Raw genomic sequence first — 23,066 nt, 5'->3', positions numbered from 1 at the left:
TGTACTCTGCTCTTATCACTATAAGAGAGGTATATTGGCTTTATGCTGGAAGTTGCACTAAGCACAATTTTCTTGAGCTTTGCATTTTTAATTCTTCTCTTCAACTCTTCATTATGATGATTACAGAGTATTTAGCAGTCGAGCGCACTGCTTTTAATTGGAAAAACCGGCGTTGCAAACGTTAATCCAAGTCTCCGTTCGATTTGCCAAAAGGCAACAACAGCGAACACAAAGATCCGCTGCTCGGGGAACGCGGATCCAAAGGGGGGAGTGCCGGAAGGGAGGCAGGTGGGCTGGCAATGGGGGGAGTATGGGGGGTGCATGAGGCCTTGCTCGGGTGTCTCTCTCAAAGCCTGCTTGGGCCCGGCACCGACGAAACGAGACGACGCGACGACGCGCCGACATCCCAAACACCACTTGAGGAAAAAGTGAATTTTTTCATAGAAAGTTGCTGGGCAACATTTGCGACGTGGCGGGGCGACCGATTGCCGATACTTGAAAATAGAAAATAAAAACAAAAGCAACAACAACAACAGCAACAGCAACAGCAGCAACAACAAGTGTGTCGAATGCCGAATTCTGCTGCAGCCTGTTTCACTTTCCAGCGTTCCGCTCGCGTCGCAAATGGCGAAGCAAAACTCTGCTCGGCGAGCGCATTGAACTTTCTACCGACAGGTGGCGCTGCAGGCAGTGCCATTTAGCCCACAAACCAAATCGAAGCAGCAGCAGCGGTATGAGTAAACGGTAACAAAGCGACTGCACTTTGGCTACCAGCAAAAAAAAACTAACGAAAAAAAAAAAAACAAAAAAAAACTGTGCCACGGCGACGCGTCGCTAATGACGCCATCGCCAATGGTCGCGTCGTTTTTTACGAGCTTACGATTTCTCTCCCGTTCCCTCTACTTCCTCTCTCTCTCTCTCTCTCTCTCAATCTCTCTCTGGTACACTCGCTCGTTTGTTCACTCTATCGCTCTCTCTCGCTCTGGCCTTCCTTTAATGCGCGTTAACGGTCTTTAGAACAGAACAAGTCAAAGACTGATCTAGCCAAGCAAATGGAACGACTAAGCGATACCCTAAATAAATCAGTGAACAAATTTATTCTTAACTTTGAAGTCTTACATTATACATATGTCTGAAGTCTTGTCACAAACTTGTCAGCTATGTTCGCCTGGCTCATAGATTTGTAATCGTTCCCTGAGCAGCGGAGGGTTTGATGGGTAATGTTAAAGACATATAGTTTACTTTGTTTGACTGATCAAATCTTAATTCTTAAGATTTATTCAGTAATGCCTAAGACTAACGAACGATAAATCTGATCTAGCCAAGCAAATGGAACGACATACGGAAACCCTAACTGGAACTTTAATTGTACTAAACTAACTTCTGTTAGTTTAGTGATATATGAAAAGCACTAGATGAGGTGTTAAGGTCACAAAATTCGTTTTTTTCTTATATTTGATCAAGATCAGCTTCCAATTTTAATATAGTTTATGCTAAGGATCGACTTAATTATATGACATATACATATGTATATATGCATGAATCATAGACTCTAGCCTAGAAAATATCACAGAAACTATTCACTGAAAAAAAATCTCCATAGAATTTAAACTTAAGAACTCATTATTAATTATAGATCAAAACATGATCTCTCTTTAGCTTATTCTTTGATTAGTCTCATTTCAGTTTCAATATTCAATCACATCAGCAGTCGCAACTACCCCAGCTCGGTTGTTTATAGGGTATGCTCATGGAGAAATGGCAAATGACTTGAAACCCATTTAGCTTAGATCGAATAGCGCTGGCTATGCGTGGCCCAAGAACCGGGCCAACTAAACAACCTGGCCAAAAGCGAAGACGAAGACGTGTGTGCGGCTTCCTCTCTGTCCCTCTTACACCCTCTGTGTACGTGTGTGTCTGTGCGTGTGTATGTGTTAACCAAGACGGTCAAGTGACATGCAAAGCGAAAGCGCGGCTAACAACATGAAACATGAAGCAGCTAACAAACATGACAGAAATGATGTCAAGCCAGCGGGCACACCAAACAGGAACAACAAACGGCAACAGCAACAACAGCAACAACAACAGCGACAAACGACAGCAACAGCTGCTCGCAGCTGAGGCCAATGGCCAAACCCGGTCGATTGCTGTGCGTGCGTGTGTGTGGGTGGGCAAAGGCAAGGCTAAAAGGCTGCTAGAATGTCACAAATGACCTTGACACAGACACACACACACACACGCACATACCTGCTAGCACACCTTCCTTCCGCTGCGCGCACACTCAAGTAAATAAAAAACAGAAAATAAATATATTAGAAAATGTTATCATAAAGCAACGTGAGACAGCGCGAGCTTTGCCATTTGCCATTTGCCATTTGCAACTCGCCTTGAAGCCTTTTTTCTTACCACTTTGTCATGCCACGACTTTATCGATGGGCAGCAGCAGCAACAACAACAACTCCGACAACAACAAACTATCAATTGCCAGCCAATTTCAATATTTCTTATTCGCATGTTAAGTGACTTCATATTGAAAACGAGTCGACTCGATCGACTACGGCTGATGTTCAAGTAGTTGGGGCTTAGCCAACTGCGTAATACCTGTTCAACTCAAATGGACTATACGTAACCCTAATTGGACTCTGCAGCCTAGGTGCACAACAATTCACATGCAAAACTTGTTGATTCCAGCTGGAGAGCTGTGTGAACATTACATTAAATGCACCTTACGCTGAGGATAATTTGCCACCAAGCAGCTCATCCAATTAAATGCAAATGAATGGCAAATAAAGAAGGCTTAGACTAGAGATCATTAACAAAATTTAATGCCTTGCAAATTTATTTTAAGAACCAAAATAATACAGACAAAGAGAGAGTGAGACATTTACTACGAATTTCATTATGAGGTTGATGCATTCGAGATAATTAAAAATAAAAACTAAATTGATATTTGGCAAATTATTTACAGGCTAAACATATTAGAGAAGGAGAGAAAGTAAGACATATATTAACTTTATGATGCAGATAATGTAGTTGAGATAAGTTAATAGGCTTAAGTTAGCTTTTAGCAAATTAATTTACAAGTATTGAGGAGCACAATAGCATAATGAAGAGAGAGGGAGTGGGAGAGTCAGAGAGATATTATAATAACATTTGCCGCCCATTTTATTATGAGGATGCCTATGTTATTAGTACCTTAAAGAACAAAAGTTCATGTTATACACTCTAATGAATAAATAGTAAACAGGATTGAATTAAAAAGAGACAGAGATTGTATAAGCATATATCGAACACATTATCATGAGGATAACATGTTAACAGTAGATTAACAAAATTTACTTTGCCTAGCATACATATATTTTAGGGAGATACAAAAATAGAGGGAAAGCGACTGAGAAGGTGAGACAGAAAGTGCTTACATTTACCAGCTACTTTATCCTGAGGATAAGTTAGCACAAACAGCTAGCATGGCACATGAAGTTCAATCAGCAACTATTTTTTCTTTCAGCTGTAGATTCAAATTTCTAGGCAGCTGCTCTGTACTTCATGACAAGGTCTTAGCAGCCACACCCATACGCACCTAGGAAATTTGGGTCTCTCGCTGTTGTTGTTGCTTCAGCTAATACAATGTATATTGGACCTAGTGTTTAGCCCAAGCTTTTGATAATAATATCATTTATCTTGTGATTTATGTGCGGGCTAATCACAGTGTTTTCTGCATACTTATTTTTTATGGAGCTATTATTATTATTATATTATTATTATTATTAAACAACAATAGAGTTGATTAAAATGAAAAATATGAAATACTGTATATATTATGAATTGATTATATATGGAGCATAATAATTCAACATGTTGTGATAACACAAATCTTAGTTTCTGATGAGCTTGAAAAGCTAATCATATATAGTATATTATAGAAATATATAAATATAATAATATAGGATTAGACACACAATATATGTATATTATTTATTATTTTATACTATACATTGTATATGGTTATGATCTATTTCATAATTCTGTATAATATACAGCTATCTTTTTGTTATTTTGATTATTTTATGTATTTTATTTTATTTTATATATTAAGTTGATATATATACATATATCTTTATCTATAGCTATATTTTCTTTTATTAAATTTTTTTTAAATTTTATAGTTTTATTTATGTATAATAAAATTTTGTGTTCTTTTAGGAATTGTATAAACGTAAACGAAATGCAAGAACTGCTTCGAAGGAGTATTAATTAGCGTGTATATACAATATGTATATATATGTGTGTGTGTGTGTGTGTTTATGTGTGCGTTTGTTGTGCATATGCCTTTGGCCTTGCGTAGCAAGCAACCCCTCGAACTGCAGCAACAACAACAGCAGCAGCAGCAGCAACAACAACAACTGCAATAAAGTGAAGCGGATGAGCGACAGGTAAAAATGCTAATACCTGATAACGGCAAAGGCAACAACACCACCAACAACAACTGCAAACAGTGACAACCTGCCTAAACTCTGTTGTTGTTGTTGTTGTTGTTGCTGAGAGACAGCCCTGTTGAGTTTTCCCAGGCGAAGCAGCTTTGCTTGCATTTGCACAGGTGGTCAAACTGAGAGAGTGAGAGTGAGAGCGAGAGCGAGAGAGTGGGAGAGATAGATAAATACCAAGAGCATCCGCAATACAGAACAGAGTTGAGCTAAACGGCCACCCTGCACATACTAGAGTTGCCACTCCAGGGTTGTCAAGCCCATTAGAAGGAAATTTGCAAATTGTTGACTCAAATTAAAAGTTTTCGCTTTATCATATCGTTCGTTCGTTCTGCCTCTCCATTTCCCTCTCTGCTTCAGCAACTTTTAATGGATTTTCTTTCATTTGATGTTTCACATTTTTGTTGCCTTTTCGATCATCAAAAATTGGAGCGAACATCCGCTCAGCAGCCGCAGAAGCAGCAGATGCCATTAGCAGGTGTTGATAGCGCTTTAAAGTTAGTTGTATTGAATGCAATTACGTGAACTTTCACCTGGCTCGAGTGTGACATAGAAAGAAACATCTATTTCTCTCTAATCGAAAACGATCCATGAACAAATTTATTCTTAACACTAGATGATCATATCATCATCATCATCTCTGCCATCTCATCGATCATTTCGAAAGACTTGTCATAGACTTCTCAGCTTTGTTCATCTGGCTCATAGAATTTTAATCGTTCCCCGATCATTGGAGTATTTTATGAGTAATATTAAAGACATATTGTTTACTTCGTTTGCCTGACCAATTCCCTTTCGAGATTTATTCATCAAACTCAGCAATTGCAGACCAATCTATACCTAACTTTAACGAGCGATTACTTCATGATATTGCATGTGATTCCTATGTGACTAAGTTCTCAAGTTAAGTGCTATGTGTGTACTATATATCATATATTCGATATACTCTGCAGATAACTGTACTGCACTAGCAACTTTTTTAAAACGGATGTGGAAAACATTTGCATGTCTTGCCTTACGAAGTAGGAATTAGACCAAGTTTGATTACATATACATATATATATATCATGTAAACATTTTATATATATATATATATATATATATATATATATATATATATATATATATATATATGTATATTAATTGATATTAGTATTGTAATCAAGTCTGTTACAATAGATATATATATAAGTACATATAGCCCCTTTAGTCTATAGATATTCGGCCATTTTACCATTTGAGTTGCTATAAAGAAGATATGAGAGATTTTGATATCGATATATACCGATACAAGAGATATATGAATGTATATTTCATATGCTTATTTCTTTCTCTATCTACGCATTTCTATTTCTTCTTGAAACAACTCATTCCAAAGAAGTTATAATAGATATATAACATATATGGATATATTTATATAAGATAGATGTTCTGCAATCTATAAGACAAAAACTAATCACATATTGTCTTTGAAAGTTTTGCTCGCATCCACTTCTGTTCATACTAGTTTCTCAATGCGTATCTCAGTCAAGATCTTGAAGGCAAGCTTAAATCTATAAATAGCTATAAGCAGATTGCAATTCAGGGTGGGTGGGTGTCTGGGTTGGTCTTAGGGATGGCGTACTTATGGGGTTAATGCTTACCGCACACGTCCAGCCAGCCCTCGACGCGACTGGGGTAGGAAATTGCATAGGCGCGATTCAGATACGTGCGACGTCCCATGATTTCTGCTTCTTTCGGGTGGGTGGTGTTCACGTTTTCTTTTGGGATGCTGCCACCGCCGCTCTCTCTCTCTCTCTCGCTCTCACTCGCTCTCACTCGCTGGGGCACACGCACGCTCACTGTCTGTCGCTCTCCGGTATGGCCGCTCTCCGGTTCGCTATTGCTGCTGCGGCTCGTTATCTTTCGGCTTATCGACAAGTTGTCGAATAGCTGCTGCTGCTGCTAACTATTGTTGTTGTTGTTGTTGTTGTTGCTGTTGCTGCTTAATTTGAATATTGATTTTGTTGTCGCCGTCGGCTTTTGTTGCTATTTATTTGCCATATATTTTCGTTTTATTGCACTTGTCTTCGACCGAGAAAAAAAAAGTATATATAAAATGAGCAAACGAAACGAATTCGACAAGTCGAGTTTTAGTTTTTAATTTCCACTTGTTGTTGCTGCAGCCTTCTTTTAATTTTGTTGATTAAAAGCTTAACAAAAGCCCGATTCAAGAGCACAAGAAAACAAAAACAAAACACACACAAAAAAATATTAATCACGATTTTTGTTTTATTTGCTTTGGCTTTTTTTGTTTTTGTTTTTGATTTCTTTACGCACGGCTCAAGCTCAATGCTGATTCTCTCTCCCTCTCTCCCTCCCGCACGCTGTTGTTGGTCTCTTCAGTAGGTCCCAGTGCCTGTGTGTATATAAGTATCTGTGTGTGTGTCTGTGCTTATTTTTGAGCTATTTTAGCCTTTTTTGCCTTTAACTCAGACCGCTGGCAATTTGAGAGACGCGGAGAAAGAAAGATAGAGAGAGAGAGAGAGAGCGAGCGAGCGGAGATGCTTCTACAATTTTGTGTGCCGCCCCTCGCGCCCCCTTCGATGCGTGACAGTTGTTGTTGTTGTTGTCTACACACACACATTCATATAGACGCATGCACATACATATGTACAATATATTGTTAATATTCTGCGTTGAAGGCCGGGCGGCGCATATTGAAGTTTTATTTATTGTTGCCGTCGCTGTTGTTGTTGTTGTTGTCGCGCCAACGAAACCAGAAACTTTTTTTAAGAGTCACAGGCGCTGCTCATACAAATACTTGTATATATACAAATATATATAAATATAAATATAAATACATAAATATATATTTATTTATATATACATAAGGCTGCACACACGTGCATATGTATATGCGTTTTTCTGTGTATTATTTTTAAATTTACGACTGCTTGCACTCCAGCAACAAAACCAAAACACTTGACCAAAACAATTACCACACTTGTAATTCAGAGAAGAAAAAAAAAGCATTCGAAAAAAAAAATCGCTCGCGTTTTATTTGGATTTTTTTTTTTTAAATGCACGTCAACTGCGCGCAAATGCAGCAAACATTTAAAACGGAAAACAAATGTAACAGCTCGATGCGTGCGCGTGGAGACGCGCGACGTGCCAACCGCGCAGCAACAAACATTAACTAACTAATAAACAATGTGGCCGCGGCGAGGTAAGCACAAAAACACACTAAATGCAAGCGCTCAGAAAATAACCAAAATCATACAAAAAATACCAGCATTTTGGTATTTTATAAGCGCAGCTAGAAAGTGTGCCACTGGCCATTTTTGGTGCCAAAATGCGAGAACAGAAAGTATACACAGAGCCATAGCGCCAAACCTGAACGTAAATGATTTTTTATAAATTGCTTTTAAATAAAACGTATGATGTAGTTTAGTTTGAACATAATTATTTGGAATGTAAGGACTGTTTCAAGTATTTACATGCATATTTGTTGTACGTTGATCCTAAAATTGTGCTACAAAAAGTACTAAATACCAAAGGCTGAAAACCGAAAATACTTATAGAGCAGAAATTGCAAATTTGAGTTGGACCTATGCACATTACCCCGCACATTTAATTTTGACAACAAATAGTAAGCGAGTATAACATTTACGATTGCAGATAAGAAAAGAAGTACAATTTCTTAATACAAAGCTGCAGGGAAAGTAAAAATTAAATTGCCTACTTTTGGGACTGTTGCAAAATCGAGTAAAAACTGCTACTCAGAGGCCAACTTTAGCTGGGATCAGTCTCTATGCGCACTTCAATCTTTGTGACAACAGCTGCTGGAGTGAGTATAAGAGAGACAAGCGAAGATTTCACTCGACTTGTTGCATTCGATTTGTTGCAAGCCTTTAAGGCTGCACCATAAATGCGAACACCATTAAAACAAATGAATCGATTTATAATAGATTTACGAAAAAAAAAAATGTTTTACTTGTTAAACGGTTTACATGAGTTTTAATAGTGCACATAATTAGTAGGTAGTTATTAGAAGATAATCGAATACACATAAAATTAATAACATTATTTATAAGTAAGTAGTTCTTGAACTTTTTGTTGTTGTTAATGTTTTTGCTACGCATTGTTTCAGCAACGCACAACGAATTTTACTATATATATATATATGTATGAATATATATATGTATGTATGTATGTATGTATATATCTGTGAATATATGTATATATCCATACATTCATATATATCTATATATAAAAATATATATATCTATATATGTATATATTGGGTATACGCATATTGTTGTTCAGTCTTTGATTTTAAACTTAACGGGTTAAAGAGAGAGAAAAAAAAAAACAAAAAAAAAGGTACATACATATACATATATGCATAAAACTAAGTTTGGATTATGGTTAATTGATATTTTTTGATATTTGATTTTGTTTTGTTTTAACACATTTCTGTGGAATGTGCTAGGAAATGTCCTTGGCGGGGCGCAGCCCCATGGAACGCTTCAGTGTAATTGTAAGCTAAATAGTTCTATATAAATATATATATGAGTGTATATATATTATGTTAGATTGTTTTCTTGCTGTGCCCTTTATATTTTGCTGGGCTCCTCCTCCTGACCGCTGCAGGCGGGCGCTGGTGAAACCGAACCGGAACCCGACGCTGAACCGGAACCAGAGCCGGAGCCGGAGCCGGAACCAGAGCCCGAAGCGGCGTCCGCTGCAGACTCCATTTCATTGGCCGCCTGCAGCTCGACGAATATATCGATGAGATTGTTGATGCCAATCAAATAGCCATCCTCATGATTGCCCACCTTCCAGGCCGAATAATGGTCGATCCTCATATGAGGCGGCAGCGCCACCGTCTTGGCAAAGTCAATAAGCCAAACGCTGGCGTGCGTCTGATCGTGCACGAACAGCAGCGAGCTGCCAATGACCTCGTGAGTCTGGAAAAACTCTGAGACGGCCAAGGTGGCCCGTATGGCCCGTAAGCGTTGTATATATCGTGGCTGTAATGGAAGAACATTCAATTAGGGCTCATAGACAATTTCAACTTAAACTAGGATTATTTATGATTGCAGCAAAATTTGATCATACATTTTTGAAAATACAGTTATCTAACCGTGAGTAAAATATTATTACAATAAGAGTGCTCTAGAAATGAGTATTCGTCTAGGATACACCCAAGCCTCTGCGATGAACTGATATTCAAATCAGATACATAAGATTTATGATGGGTCAAAGATGGGGATTTACAGGAAAACATGAGTACGTAATAATGACATTAAGATGTGTGTATTTTTCATATCACAAGTCTCTACAATTTGAAATATTTCTTTGAAAGAATTTACGGAATTTACGCAGTAAATTCGAAATCTCTTGCATTGAAATAATGAATCTAGTGATCGATAATTATCGATACAAAAAATATAGGATGAGTTAAAGCAATGATCAATGCTGCGGAACATATGTACATTCTAAATTTCAAGTCGTTGGCTCTTGTAGATTACAAGATTTGATGTATGAACAGATATACTCGTGTGTCGATATACCTGGCTTATTGCGCTAATTGAGATGCATATAAACTTGATGAGCTGTGTCACGCCTTCCTACTTCAAATAGAGAGCTATTTGCTCCATAAATTTACACACAAATATCAAGCACATTTCTATGACAATTTTTCTATTTCGAATAAGTTCTGACTAAAGACACTGAAAATATGAATCTATGGTAAGGAGTGTTTCATCAATGAGACAGCCAATATCGTGGGGTCGATAGATAATTAAACAATTTGTATACCCTCTATGAGGTTATGGATCTAAGTAAAGCCATAAGCTAAAACGCACCAGAATATGTGGATGGCCGCTGAGGAACTCGCTGAAGGCCAGTTTGATTTGTTCGCGTGACTTGGTCGTCTTGAAATCTTTGGAACTGGTGCCATCGCTCTTCTTGATGCCCTGCAAGTCAAATGGGTGCTTAGTAAATTGCAGCTGAGGTGAGAATGGTCACAGCAATGCTCACCTCAATGCGGAAGCCCAACGTGGCAGTGCTCGAGATGGTCTCGCGCCAGACCATGTAGCGTGGCTTGGTCACCGCCTTGGCCGCGTGCTCCTCGGCATTGGGCGCCTGGGCATCTATTTGTATCATCTTGTCGTACATGTCCTTGCGCAGCTTGGGCTTCTCCTTGGCCTTGGACAGCTCCTCCTCCAGATAGGTGCGCACACCCACTTTGCAATCCATGACGCACGGCTGCACATAGTCACTGAGCAGATCTTGCAGCTGCAGATAGACTGAAAGTAAACGAAACTTTCATATAGCTAACTCGTAAGACGCAATCAGTCAATTAGTCGATTGGTCAATTAGTCGAATAGTCACTCATATATGTAGTTACACAGCTGAAAAAGTATAAAATTTTAATATTTAGTCACTTAATAAGTCAATCGATCTGTGTGAGTGTCTGAATCAATCAGCTCTAAAGCATTTTATTCGACTAGTAGACCTGTCAAGCATTAACACCTGAGTTAATCACTTAGAGAGAAAATCAGTCAAATGATCCATTAATAATTATGCATATACAGTCATCGACTCGATGGATTGGAGCCATATCACTAAGTCAATCAATTAGTCTGCTGTCGGGGTGCCAGTCATCCATCAGTTAAATCAGCCGGTAATCAATCTACGTATTGATTATTCAGCATATTCAATCATTGAAGGTATTTATCAATCAGAGCCATATCAGTCAGTCAATCACCATCAGTGTGTGATCAGGCAATCGATCAGCCGTAAGTCATTTGGTTAGCCATCGATTATTATAGGCAATCATATACTGTCAATCAGTTAGTCTGTCAATCTTCAGTGCTTCAGTCTATCAGCCATCAATCATTTAGTCAGCTTCCAATCAATTAAAAAAGGGAGTGAATCCATTCGCAGTTATTATCAACTAACCCATTCATTTAGTTAGCGTATGCGGTCAATCAAGACACTGATTTGATCAGTCAATAGTAAATTTTCATCAGTCATCAATGAATTCATAAATTAGTCAGCCAGTCAATCATATCATATCATTCGATATGTCAATTAGACTCTTCGACTTCAGAATCAGTCAATAAATTTCTTAGATTTAGTCAGCATCAGTCAGTCAATCATTAATATATGTATGTGTTCAAGGAACTATGTGACTTACGTTCGCCATCCTCGCTGGTCACCTGACCCTTGTAGACGGGCACATATGGGCGCAGGACATCCTGCATGAGCACCTGGAAGCATTCCTCCTCCTTGGGGCAGAGCTTCTTGAGAACGGTGCCCGGCTCGGGACCGGCCTTGAAGTTGCCCTGATGGCCCGCCAGCTGTACCCATGGATAGCGCTGCTTCTTGTACGTCTGAAAGAAGGGCGTCCATTGCACGATGTTTCGTATTTTCCGCCAGCCAGAGCTCTGTGAAAAGACAAGAAACAAACAAATGAAATAGCATAACCAGAATTTACATTAAAACGAAAGGCATTTGGACCGTTGCGTCATCGAGTGACTGCTGTAATAGTTCATCCAATAACACGTTTTAGCAAAAACGTGAATTGTTAGCACTTCCAGTGGACCCGCCTCTCCACTCGGGCATCATTTAGAATACAAGGCGATAAAAGCTTATGGCATGAAACGGGGCCAGTTATAAGATCTATAATGACGTCGATGCTTACGTAACTAGTACTTAAGTGGTAAGTGCCGGCCGGATAAGTCGCGATTGACGCCGGATATTTCTCGAAATGAGTAACAGTTGTGAGATCTACAATAACGCTTACGTACTTAGGTAACTACTCTGTAATTGTCTAGTAAGTGCGGGATAAGCTGCGGATAAGAGGGGATATGTCTCAATATGTCTCAATGCCGATAAGAGTATCATTGGGTCAGCATATTTCGCATCACGGATATATTTGATTGAATCGGATAACACTAAGATAGCACTAGTGGCGAATTGCAGCGGATACAAATAAATCTAGGGTCAATGTCATTAAAGTGAGCGCAAAATTAGAGTATTAGTATTGGATATGCGCCGGAGAACACCGGATAGCGGCGGATGCGGATAGATCTTGACGTGTGGCTAATGACGTCAATGCTTAAATGGCGAATAGATAAACGATTGGTATTTATCAAATCAGCACTTAATTAAGGTGTTTATGCATGAAATCAGTGCTGTTTATTATCCAATTGCGCCGGATACATTTCGCAAGCGTTGCCAATGACATCGATCGATATGCTCAGCTACGCAGCAGATGCAAATATTTTAAATTGGAGAATGCTTGATGACAAATAGATGGCAGATGATAGTTGGCGGATAACACTGGATAAATACTTCAAAGGCGAAGCCTGTGTCATGAATGCACCGGATAATGCCGGACGTGCGCTGAGCGGCAAACCGTCCTCTTACCTTCTTCGTGCCGCTCGCTGAGGTTGCACCCGTAGCGCCCGAGCCAGAGCCCGATGCAGTTGCGGACGAGGCCGCCGATGTGGATACATCCGAGTCCCACTCAGAGCTCAGATCGTCGCTGCTGGCGTAGCCATAATCCCTTGGCATGGGCACCTCCAGCAGCGACTTGGAGTACTGTATGTAGCCGGGGCAGAGACTCTGGCCCAGCGGCGAATGACTGCGACGTGGCGGCGTCATCATCGTCATGGGCAGCGAGTGCTGTTGCGAGAGCTTGCGCCCGCCCGCCAGGCTGACATGCTCGCCCGGATTGGCTGTGATGCTGATGGTGGGCATCGACAGTTTCTTCTCGGCGCGCTGCTTGATGCCATGCGCCTGGGCAAACGCCAGGCTGCACTTGCGCGGCTGCATATTGTTGCCGGACAGCTTGCGCCGGAAGGTCTTCTTGATGGCGCCGGTGGCTGTGGCATTGCCACTGCCGCTGCCATCCAGGTCAGGCTTCTCGGTCTCGCTGTCGCCATCGTCGCTGTCAGCGGTGGGCGGCGTCTTGCTGATGCCGATGCCGGCGCCGGTGCTGTGGCTGCTATTGGCAGAGCGACCTGCATCGCTATCGACGCCATCGTCGTCGTCCACGTCGGCATCGTCGGCATTCTGGTCGTCCTCGTCATCGAAGCGCAGCTTGGCTATGTCCTCGGGCAGAACATCCGGGAAGTGGAGCAACTTGACCGTCACCTTCTTGCCCGCCTCATTGTAGTACACCTCCTTGGCGCTCATCCTGTCAAAGTCCTCGTAGATGCGCACCTGCGGCGACGGCGGCGGCGTTGGCGGCGTCGTTGGCGTCGTCGCTGGCGACGTCGCTGCAACTGTTTGTCCGTTCACGTTATTCGCACTGCTTACGGCGGCTGCTGCGGGCGGGCGTGCGAGTGCGCACACGGACATTTTACACGACATGTGACGGGCGTCCACGCGACGTCCACTTACGCATCAGACGCACTGTCTCAACCGGGCACAACAACTGCACAGAAATACCCAAAAATCTATGAATCAATGCTTGTTGCTGTCGCTTGTCGCCTGTCGCCTGTCGCTTGTTGCGTGTTTCTTGTTTCTTGTTGCCTGTCGCTTTTTACTTGTTGCTGTATTCGGTTTGATTGAATTCTGCGCATTTGCGAACCTGTTCGCGCCTTAGCCAACCACAATTGACCCACCAAACGACCCACCGACAAACCAACGTGTATATGCGTCGATGTGACTGTAACAGCCTTTTGAATACCCTTTCAAATGTAGTTTTTAAGTGTCAGCTGAGAATTTGGTCTTCGAAAGCAATGATTGTACCAAATTATATATTTCAAGACATGCAAGGTGAAGAGCAACTGAGAAGGATATACATAAAAATTGTAGCTTTGGAAAATTCTAAGACCTTATGGGTATGTCTTAGATACTCATTGAACATTTTAAACATTTTTTTAGAGATAAGTCTAATTATTTTCTTCCATTGGATCAAGAGGAAAAAATATTAGAGAGTCTCTGCCCTCTTTTCATTTTCTACAAAGATAGAGAGATCTAGCGAGAGAAGATTTTATTGCTGCAATGTCGATAGATCGGAAGAGACTGAGTAAAATGGAGATAAAGAGGGAGTGAGATGGAAGCATAAAGAGGAAAATATGCGAAGAAAGTAAGGAAAAAGACGAAATGTGAACGCAAGAGAGAGAGAGAAAGAGAGAGAGAGAGAGAGAGAGGGAAGAGAGAAGCGAGTTCTCTTCAAACTTTTCTTCTGCCTTAAACACTTCCCTAATCTTCCTCTCGGTAAGGGTTCAAATCCCTTGTTCAATACTTTTCTAATTGCATGACAGATCGAAAAATAGATTATAGACATCTATCGTTAAGCAGCTATAACACTCTACGAAATATTGTTACCAGCGCATCAGCGATCCGGCGTGGCTCTAACTCAAATGCAGTTGAAAGAGAATTGTGCTTCTTTTCTTTTGGGTTTGTTGTCGAAGTGTGGTTGAGGTTGTCGCTGTCGATTTCGTTGGCACTGTGGTTGCTGCATCGACGCACACATCAATCAAAATTGATTAAATTTAATACATATGTATGCTCCAGCAACAACAAACGAAGCGCACGCATCTAAGTAGGCATTGCAGGAGCGTGCTGGCATCTCGGCACCACCATCTGCGGTTCGCTTGCAAAACCACCAAAACCACCTTAGATATAAGTGCACAGCGATGTGTGTGTGTGTGTGAACTCTTTAACCGCAAAACAAGAAAATTGGAATACGTAACATCAACCAAAATCGGAACTAAACGAGTCGGGGGCAAGGCAAAAGCGAACAACAGTCGCATTATGATAATAATGGAAATGGTAATGCCAACAGCAACAACAATAGTGTATCAAGAATGGAAACACTGCTATCCAGTTACACACAAACATACATATTGAGTCAACAACAGCACGGAATACCACATACAGTGATCGTTCGCTAACTGAAACAAACTTCCAGTTCCAGAATTTCGACTCGCAAAGGTGTCCAAAAAAGACATATAATAGAGGGCTTGTATTATAATGAGCTTTAGGATATATCTGATATTGATATAAGATAGATGATAGATAGCAGATATGAAGATGGACAGAAAACCAGGCAGGTCTATAGATACTAAGGCGATAGAAGTTCAATAGAAAGATATATAGTAGACAGGTATAAAGAAGTCTTAAAGATGAATAAGATGGGTGGTTGAATCGACGGATAACAAGAGCATACATGTATACATATATATATATATATGTATATATATATATATATATATATATTTATATATATATATATATATAATAATAATAATAATAATAATAATAATAGAGAGCAGAAGAAAGCAAGGAAATATGTGAATAGTAGAATTATAGTCCATAAGGAAAAGATACAGAAATATAGATAGATTAATAAATAGAGTATGGAAAGATGAATAAAAAACAAAATAGATAGTTGGAGAGTTTCATCGATAGATAAATAGAAATCACGATAGATGTATCGAAATGTAGAATATTGAAATATTCAGGATAGGTACTCAGGATATAAGGATAGGTAATAAGTATAGGTGCTAAGATATAATTGGAATGATAGAAGGAACAAAAGGCAGATGTATGCTAAATAGATAATTCTATGGACAGAAGATTAAATAGAAAATAAGATAGATAAGCCGGATATCCAGTTGGATTCATAAACAATTGGAAATAAAGACAGCTAAATATATATGTATTTGGAGGACAAAAGACAGGTGGATTGACAGATGGAACAATAGAGAACTAAGTCGGCTGATAGATAATCTAATATCAATCAAAAACAAATATTAAGATAAACAGAGAGGCCGATACAGAGATACTAGATAGATAGATAGAGAATTTTCGATAGATCCATTTTAGATAGCCAACTTATTATTATTAGATAATTATATTATTACTACTGATAGGGATATTACCTATATATACCACATACAATGTCTATAAATTCTACGGAAAATGTCTTTATCTATGCATGGCGCACGTATTTGAAATTACGTTTCTATTTTGGGAACAATTGTAATTAGCGGAAGTTTCCTTTATTAGCGAGCGATCACTGTATACTGAAATTTCTTTTGCTCTGCTTCCCGCCGTCTCTCGCCCCTATCTTTCTCTCTGTCTGTATATTACCGCTGTGCTCCTCGCACCGAAACATTTGACGTCATTTGCAAAAGTTGTGCGAGGCGATAACGAAGCAACAGCCACAACCACAATTGGGAACCTTGGAACATCGACGTTGTATGCGGCACCTTTTGTATGTTGTGCTTAGTATGTATGTAAATATGTATATATAAGCGTGTATGTGTTCCCCGCATATAGGACACAATATGGCGACTATAAGTAGGCCGATCGATATGGAGACCTCTAGATATACCGGAACCAGCTCACTGCAGCTGCAGAGAAAGAGAGGCAAAAGAGAGAGAGAGAGAGGCGCATCAGACACATTGGACGGACAGACGGACTGACTGAGTGCAGCTGGACACAAGTTTAAATATTCGCATGAATACAATATATATATTATAAATAATATACATACTATATATATATTTACAAATATATGTATTTTTAATATATACTATATATTTCGCTTGTATTGCGGTCAATCGGAACTGAACCGTGTGCAACGGCTGCTGATAAAGGGCCTAGCGTCCAGAGAGCATCTCAATGAATTCGCGATTTTTCGATTTGTTTCCAATTTCTCGATTCTTAGCGTATATATTTAAAAGTTTTAAAATAATACCAAATGCGTATTTTATTATTGACTTTCAATCTCCCTATTTTCTAGTTACAAAAGACTCTACGGTGTCTCAATAGTCCATCTATATATCTGTATGTAAATACATACTCAAATATACGAATATTTCCGTAATAAACATGATTCTTAATATGTGTGTATCAAAATGTTGATCTGTTCTATATCATCATTTAGCACCTTTTGGACTCTTTATCATAAATTTTATTTATTCCATACTGTACTTAACTGAAGTTAAAGATGTTAGATGTCTCTCTCTTTATCTCTCTCTCGCTATCTCCTTTTCTCTCTCTCTCTCTCTCGTTCCCTCTCTCTATGTCTTTCTCTCATTCTCTCGCCGTTTCACTCTCCTCGCTGCTTGCTGCTCTGGAGCACTTTCTTTTACATCGCTTTCACTTGCATATTGCATCTCTATCTGCTTATTCTACTTATTTACAGGCCATGAATATTACTCATCTCTTTGTAAGCTCCATCTTATATTTAAATTTAATGCACTTTTCTTTTATAATGTATATAATCCACTTTTGTCTTCTTCGGCTTTGCCCTTTCATATATAGATCCTGTCCTTATGCTCTGCAGTTCTCTTTCAGTTATTATTTATCGTTATATCTCTTGTATATGCTATAAGCTCTCCTTAATTTTTCGCTCGTTCTAAGATATCCCTGTCTATCTTTCTCTCTCTCCCTCTAACTTTCTTTCTTAATTTTTTAATTTATATGACCTATAATTATTCTACTTTTCATTATTAACCTTATGATCTCTAAGTTACTTTGCATATTTATGTGTTTTACTCTCACTTGTTATATGCATAGTACTTATCTATTTCTATCGATGTTTTAAGTTATATTTAGTATATCATCCACTTTCTCTCTTCTCTCCTTCTAGGTATCTAAAGCGCATCTTTCCACCGATCCTTCAGCATATTTTAATCATTTACAATTGTATATTACCTCGTCTCTCCACTGTCTTTTTCTCCTTCTCTATGGCAGTTTGTTTGGAACACGCTTCACATAGGTAATTTGCCATTCGTTATCTAATGAAAAAGAGTTTCGCACATGCCGTCGACGACAGCCCGATATAGACCCACATGTATATATCTCTATATATATGTTCGTTTGGTTGTAGATATAGATGTGGTAATAGATACAAATGTATCCGTAGATACAACATGGTGAATAGCTAGGTGTGGGGATACGTAATGCCTGCTCTGACGATCCCACCCCACTTCCCTTGCAGTCCACGCCTAACGCCCACTGCCGCACCCCCGTAGACTATCCAATGCTCCGCCGGACTGCGCTTAATGTGCGGCATTCACGCCGCATAACAATGAAAAAGCTACTTTTTTTGCTCCATCTATTTGTCTGTGTGAGTTTGTGTATTTGAATGTGTTTTTATTTTTTGTTTTTTTGTTTCTTAACTGCCGAAAGCTTAAAATTAATAAAGTAAACACTTTTTTTCTATTTCAGTTGTGTCGGGCGGTCGCCATTGACGCACAAATTGCGATAGAATTAGAGGGCTGACTGTGTATGTGTGTGTGTGTTGATCGTCATTAAGATCGTTTAAGGCTGGCTATAGCCATCCAGCGTGTGGGTGGGTGGGCGTTTGGCTGAAGCGGTACGTGCGGATATGTATGGATATGTATTGAACGATTGATGGTAATTATTGCTGTGTGCGTATGTGTGTGTGAGAGGTGGTGCGGAGCATGCGTGAGAGCTAATGGACATGAGTTGCCATTTTTGGAACGTTAGCGCTAAATGAGCCTCAATTGCCAAATTGCGACAAAAAAAAATATAATAATAATAAGAAGAAGAAAAACACTGAAATAAAATTTGTTTAATAAAAAATGAGACGCGCTTCGAGTCAAGCGTCTTTATATTATATAATTCCCAATTGGTACGCGCGCGTAGATGAACCAAAACAAGACAACTTAGCTGGTCCCCCACCCCATTCTCTCTCTTTCCTATTCTCTCTCTCTCTATCACACGCGCACGCGTGCTGGCATAACGCGTAGCGTTCTCCATTGACGTCGACGTTGAAATGTTTACATAAACTGGAATTAATTTCATTGCGGAGTCGTTCCCTCTCTGCCCCTACACCATCTCCCTCTTGTTCGCCTTCTCCCTCTTCTACTCATTCCATGCTGCCCTTCCAGCAGCACAGCGCGCAGCTAGCGCATACGTCGTGACGGCGCGTGCTTCAATTAACACTTTTTACAGCAAACAAGAGGAAGCAGCAGAATCTGACGTAGCGGCAACTGCAGCAGCAACTGCGCAGCTTGCAACGCTCAATCCACTTTCCAGTGATTCCAGCAGAAAACTGTCAACGTGAAAGCTTTCATGTCAAACAAGCAGCAACAAGAAATACGCACATACACATACACACACACATGACACATACAGGTGTATCTATGTATGCATGCATATGCGTGTAATACAGCAACAACTACGCTTAAAATACACAAGTGCACTCACTCAGCAACAACAACAAAAAAATACACACAGAAAAAAACAAAAGCAAAACATCAACAATAAAATAAGAAGACAAAATGAAAACACACAAAAACGCGAGCCGAGGCGAAATTTAATTAAATTTTTTCACTTGGAATTTTTGCGTGTTTCTTTTTTGGTGTTTTTTTGTTTTTTTTTTTTAACAAGCAGTCAAAACAGCTCTGGTTAATGTTATTGTTGTTAAGGTTGTTCTTGTTTCGTTTGACTGTCTTTATTTCGTTTGTTTGGTGTTGTTGTTTTAGTTACTGTTTCTGTTTGAATTGCTGCAGCTGCTGGAGTTGGACGCGACGCGTGCCAGACATTGGCATAAAAAACGCAAACGCAAATGCGCGACGGCGACGGCGACGGCGAGAAGAAAATACTTTGACAACGGCAAAGGTGAAGCAGAGCAGTAACTGTAACAGTAACAGTAGCAGCAACAGTAGCAGCAACAGTAGCAGCAACAGCAGGGTCAACGGCGGTAGCCTTTACAATGATAATAACAGTAGAGCTGTGTTGCTGTGGCAGCAGATGCAGAGACAGAGCCCAGCCGCACGCGATCGCTGCAAAAGCTCAACTGGTCGGGGGACACAGACAACCAGAGTCAGAGCCACACAGAGCCAGAAACAACGCTGTGCGGCGTCCGCGATGAGCAGCTGGCAGCGACGCTGGCGTCGTAGGAGTCCTCACTACAATGGACGCGCGCAACTGATAACAGTAAATAGAGAGCGCGCACTCAGCCCGAGAGAGACAGGCGGAGAGAGAGAGAGAGAGTGAGAGAGCATGAGAGAGCAGCAGTATGGGAGTGGGAGTGGTGGTGATTTTTGAGAGCATTAGGTGCCGTTGGGTGCTCGAAGGCCAAGCGCCAGCCAGACAAAAACAATGCAAATGCTAAGTGAAAATGGCAAATGTACGTAGCTTCCATTGGGCAACGCGCCGGGCAAAGCTCATTACAAGCTGTCTGTCCGTCTGCGCCAGTGACGTAGCCGTGTGTGAGAGTGCGCACAGAATATTATAAACAACTGAGTGTGTGTGTGTGTGTGTGTGTGTGTGTGTGGGAGTGATAGCGAGAGCGTGCGCGTCAGAATGAGCGCCGCCAAAAGGATCAGAGCAAAAGAGTGCGAAAATTAAAATGGCGTTTGTGCGTTGGAAATCTTTCCATTGCTTGTGGAATATTTCATGGAGATATTTCAATATCAAGGTTTTGTTTTTCCTTTATTTTTTCTTTCACTTCTCATCTCTTTAGTAGAGAAATTGTTATCTGATAACATCCACTTAAAGCTATAATAATAAAAAACCAGAAAAATCATTTCTCAATTTAAAGTAATAATATGTATATACATACATATGTATTATGTACAGATATTAGTTACATATGTAAATTAATTACCCGCTATCTCCATTCATTAAAACTTGTGCTTGGCCAGTCAGCATCCTCTTTTTCAATCACTTTTAACTTCTAACTCTGTTAAATTCTCTCCCTCTCTCTCTTTAACAGCTGTAAAGCATGTTCGTTCCTGCTACAGCTTTCCAGTTTTGAAATATTTTTCAATGAACTTTCGTCTGCTTGTCGCCGCGCACTCTTCGCCGGCTTTGATTGTTTCACGCCTGAGCTACTGCCGCACTCTCTCACACTGTCTCTCTCGCTCTACTTCTATATCTGTCTCTTTCAGTCGCAGGTAAAGCCAAGCACGTCAGCGTCAAGGCGTATGTCGCATCATAACGCCTGTGACGTCAATGGCAGCACCAACGGCAACGGCAGCAGCTTTCGGACCGGTCCAACAGTCAAATAATTCAATGCGACAACAGCGACCACGAGGCGACGTTTAAGCTGAGGCCGAAGCCGACTTGGCCAAAGCTGTGGCTGACTCGGCTGCTATTTCTACTGCGTCTACTACTGTTTAGCGAGCGACGTTGGTGTCCAAACTAAACTCGCAAAGCTTTCAATGCGATCGCATTAGCCGGGTTCCGAACCCAGCGCAAGCTTTTCGCGCTTCAGCTGAACTAATTAGCGCCTAACAACAAAAGCCACAGCCGGTAAGTGGGGAGAGAGAGAGAGAGACAGAGCAAGAGAATGTGCGTCCAAGTCGTAACAGCTTTTGGGCCACTCGCAGCACCTACCTTCTTTTTGGCCGCCTCGGCCGCGCTGATCACGTACAGATCGACAATGCCCAGCAGGCAGTCGTCGCAGCGGCAGACGTCCTCGCCGAACGCCAGAGAGCCCAGGCTGCTCGTTGAGTCCAGCGAATCGGTTCGTCGCAATCGGCTCACAATGCCAGCAGCGGTGGGTGCGCCGGCCAATGGCATGCCACTGGAACCGGCGCCGGCAACAGCGCCGACACCAGCACTAGTACCGGCAGCAGCACCAGCACTGGAACTGGCACCGGAACCGGAACCAGCGGCGGCCTCAATTTTGCGCGCCAACAGCTGCTCCATGAGCGTGCGCGGACGCGAGGAGGAGGGAAATAGGGCCATGCTTCCGGCCGAGCTGTCACCCCTAAAATATGGCCACACTGTACGGCCGGGCAAGTTCTTTGCTTAAGTCTTTTGTTTTGCTCACTGTGCTTAACACGTTAGCCCGAAATTCGCTCTAGCTACGAACAAAGTGCAACATACCTGCAATTAGAAGGGGGAGAGAGATAGAGAAAGAGAAAATGAGTAAAGAGTAAGAGACAATTTTTATTGATAATAATCATTTATTGATAATAAGCTTTATTCATATTCTGTTTATTTTGAAATTTATTTATACATATTATGTTTCGAGTAGAATTACTCAACCAACTATGATATACCCGGTACACATGTACATACACATATACATGCACGAACGCATATACATACACATACGTATTTATATTTGTATTACTATGTAAGTACCCTGAATAAAAAGCGGAATTTCGTGATGGAATGGTTTTTTGAGAATGTATGGGAGATCGCATAAGACATGGCTTATGTTTGTCCGACTTAGTATCTTTCCGTCCATATGAACGCAGAGCTGTCGTACACCACAAAAGAGAGAGAGAGAGAGAGAGAGAGAGAGACAGAGTGATAGAGAGAAAGCTAGTTTAAATCTTGCATACCCGAGTAATCGAGAAATACTATATTACTACAGGCATAAATCTGTAAAAACCTGGAATTTTAATAGATACATGATTTAGATATGCTTCTAAGAAATACGACAAATATTGAAAATCTATATTATCTGGGATTATAAATTTAGAAAGCTTAAATTTTGCCGCTAGTTTACGGTTGACCTCATCTACAAATCGCAAAATTATATAAGTATATGGGACCCTCAGGCGCCACAAATCGAGAGTTATTACATGGTGTTCATTATAAATCTTAAATTTAGAAATATTTATGTAGACA

At 40.5% G+C, this 23,066-nt stretch overlaps 3 protein-coding genes and 1 long non-coding RNA gene across 12 annotated transcripts in view; 1 reads left to right on the top strand and 3 right to left on the bottom strand.

The window, feature by feature from the left end:
- Positions 1-7,676, bottom strand: part of raskol (Ras GTPase-activating protein raskol) — a 58,519-nt gene extending 50,843 nt beyond the window's left edge. For 3 of the 5 annotated variants that reach the window (XM_018015572.2, XM_018015570.2, XM_018015573.2), the window contains exon 1: positions 6,128-7,459. In XM_018015572.2, coding sequence (XP_017871061.1) covers positions 6,128-6,206 — 79 coding nt within the window. In that variant the 5' untranslated portion in view covers positions 6,207-7,459. The other 2 variants (XM_018015571.2, XM_089473829.1) reach the window with 2 other exon arrangements.
- On the top strand, positions 7,563-8,822 carry LOC149268085 (uncharacterized). The gene is made up of 2 exons (XR_016270982.1): positions 7,563-7,692; positions 8,145-8,822. It is a non-coding gene; the product is annotated as an uncharacterized LOC149268085 (long non-coding RNA).
- On the bottom strand, positions 8,436-21,946 carry IP3K2 (Inositol 1,4,5-triphosphate kinase 2). 5 transcript variants are annotated; one of them, XM_089473836.1, is made up of 6 exons: positions 21,819-21,946; positions 12,909-13,920; positions 11,674-11,923; positions 10,512-10,780; positions 10,337-10,447; positions 8,436-9,499 (listed from the first exon to the last, which is right to left on the bottom strand). In XM_089473836.1, the coding sequence occupies exons 2-6, from the start codon at positions 13,854-13,856 to the stop codon at positions 9,083-9,085; spliced, it is 1,995 nt and encodes a 664-aa protein (XP_089329962.1). In that variant the 5' UTR covers positions 13,857-13,920; positions 21,819-21,946; the 3' UTR covers positions 8,436-9,082. The 5 variants fall into 5 exon arrangements, with proteins under 5 accessions (XP_089329962.1, XP_089329961.1, XP_089329963.1 ...); XM_089473835.1 differs by lacking the exon at positions 21,819-21,946 and adding an exon at positions 20,190-21,001; XM_089473837.1 differs by lacking the exon at positions 21,819-21,946 and adding an exon at positions 20,202-21,001.
- LOC108619188 (uncharacterized) overlaps positions 21,947-23,066 on the bottom strand; it is a 24,006-nt gene continuing 22,886 nt past the window's right edge. The window contains exon 3 of the mRNA XM_089473838.1: positions 21,947-22,210. Within this exon, the coding sequence (XP_089329964.1) occupies positions 21,965-22,210 (246 nt within the window). The 3' untranslated portion in view covers positions 21,947-21,964. The remainder of the gene's footprint in view (positions 22,211-23,066) is intronic.

This window comes from Drosophila arizonae, chromosome X, assembly GCF_054131065.1.
Source record: "Drosophila arizonae isolate 15081-1271.41 chromosome X, UAZ_ARI_1.0, whole genome shotgun sequence".
In the NCBI taxonomy this organism is placed as follows: domain Eukaryota; kingdom Metazoa; phylum Arthropoda; class Insecta; order Diptera; family Drosophilidae; genus Drosophila; species Drosophila arizonae.
This window is presented reverse-complemented; position numbering and strand designations above follow the sequence as displayed.

Excerpts from the sequence above, each read along its gene's own strand:
- IP3K2 (XM_089473836.1), bottom strand. The coding sequence starts at position 13,856 with ATGTCGTGTAAAATGTCCGTGTGCGCACTCGCACGCCCGCCCGCAGCA. Across the intron at positions 11,924-12,908 it reads CAGCGAGCGGCACGAAGAAG|AGCTCTGGCTGGCGGAAAAT; the intron begins GTAAGAGGACGG and ends GTCTTTTCACAG. Across the intron at positions 10,448-10,511 it reads CGTTGGGCTTCCGCATTGAG|GGCATCAAGAAGAGCGATGG; the intron begins GTGAGCATTGCT and ends TTTGACTTGCAG.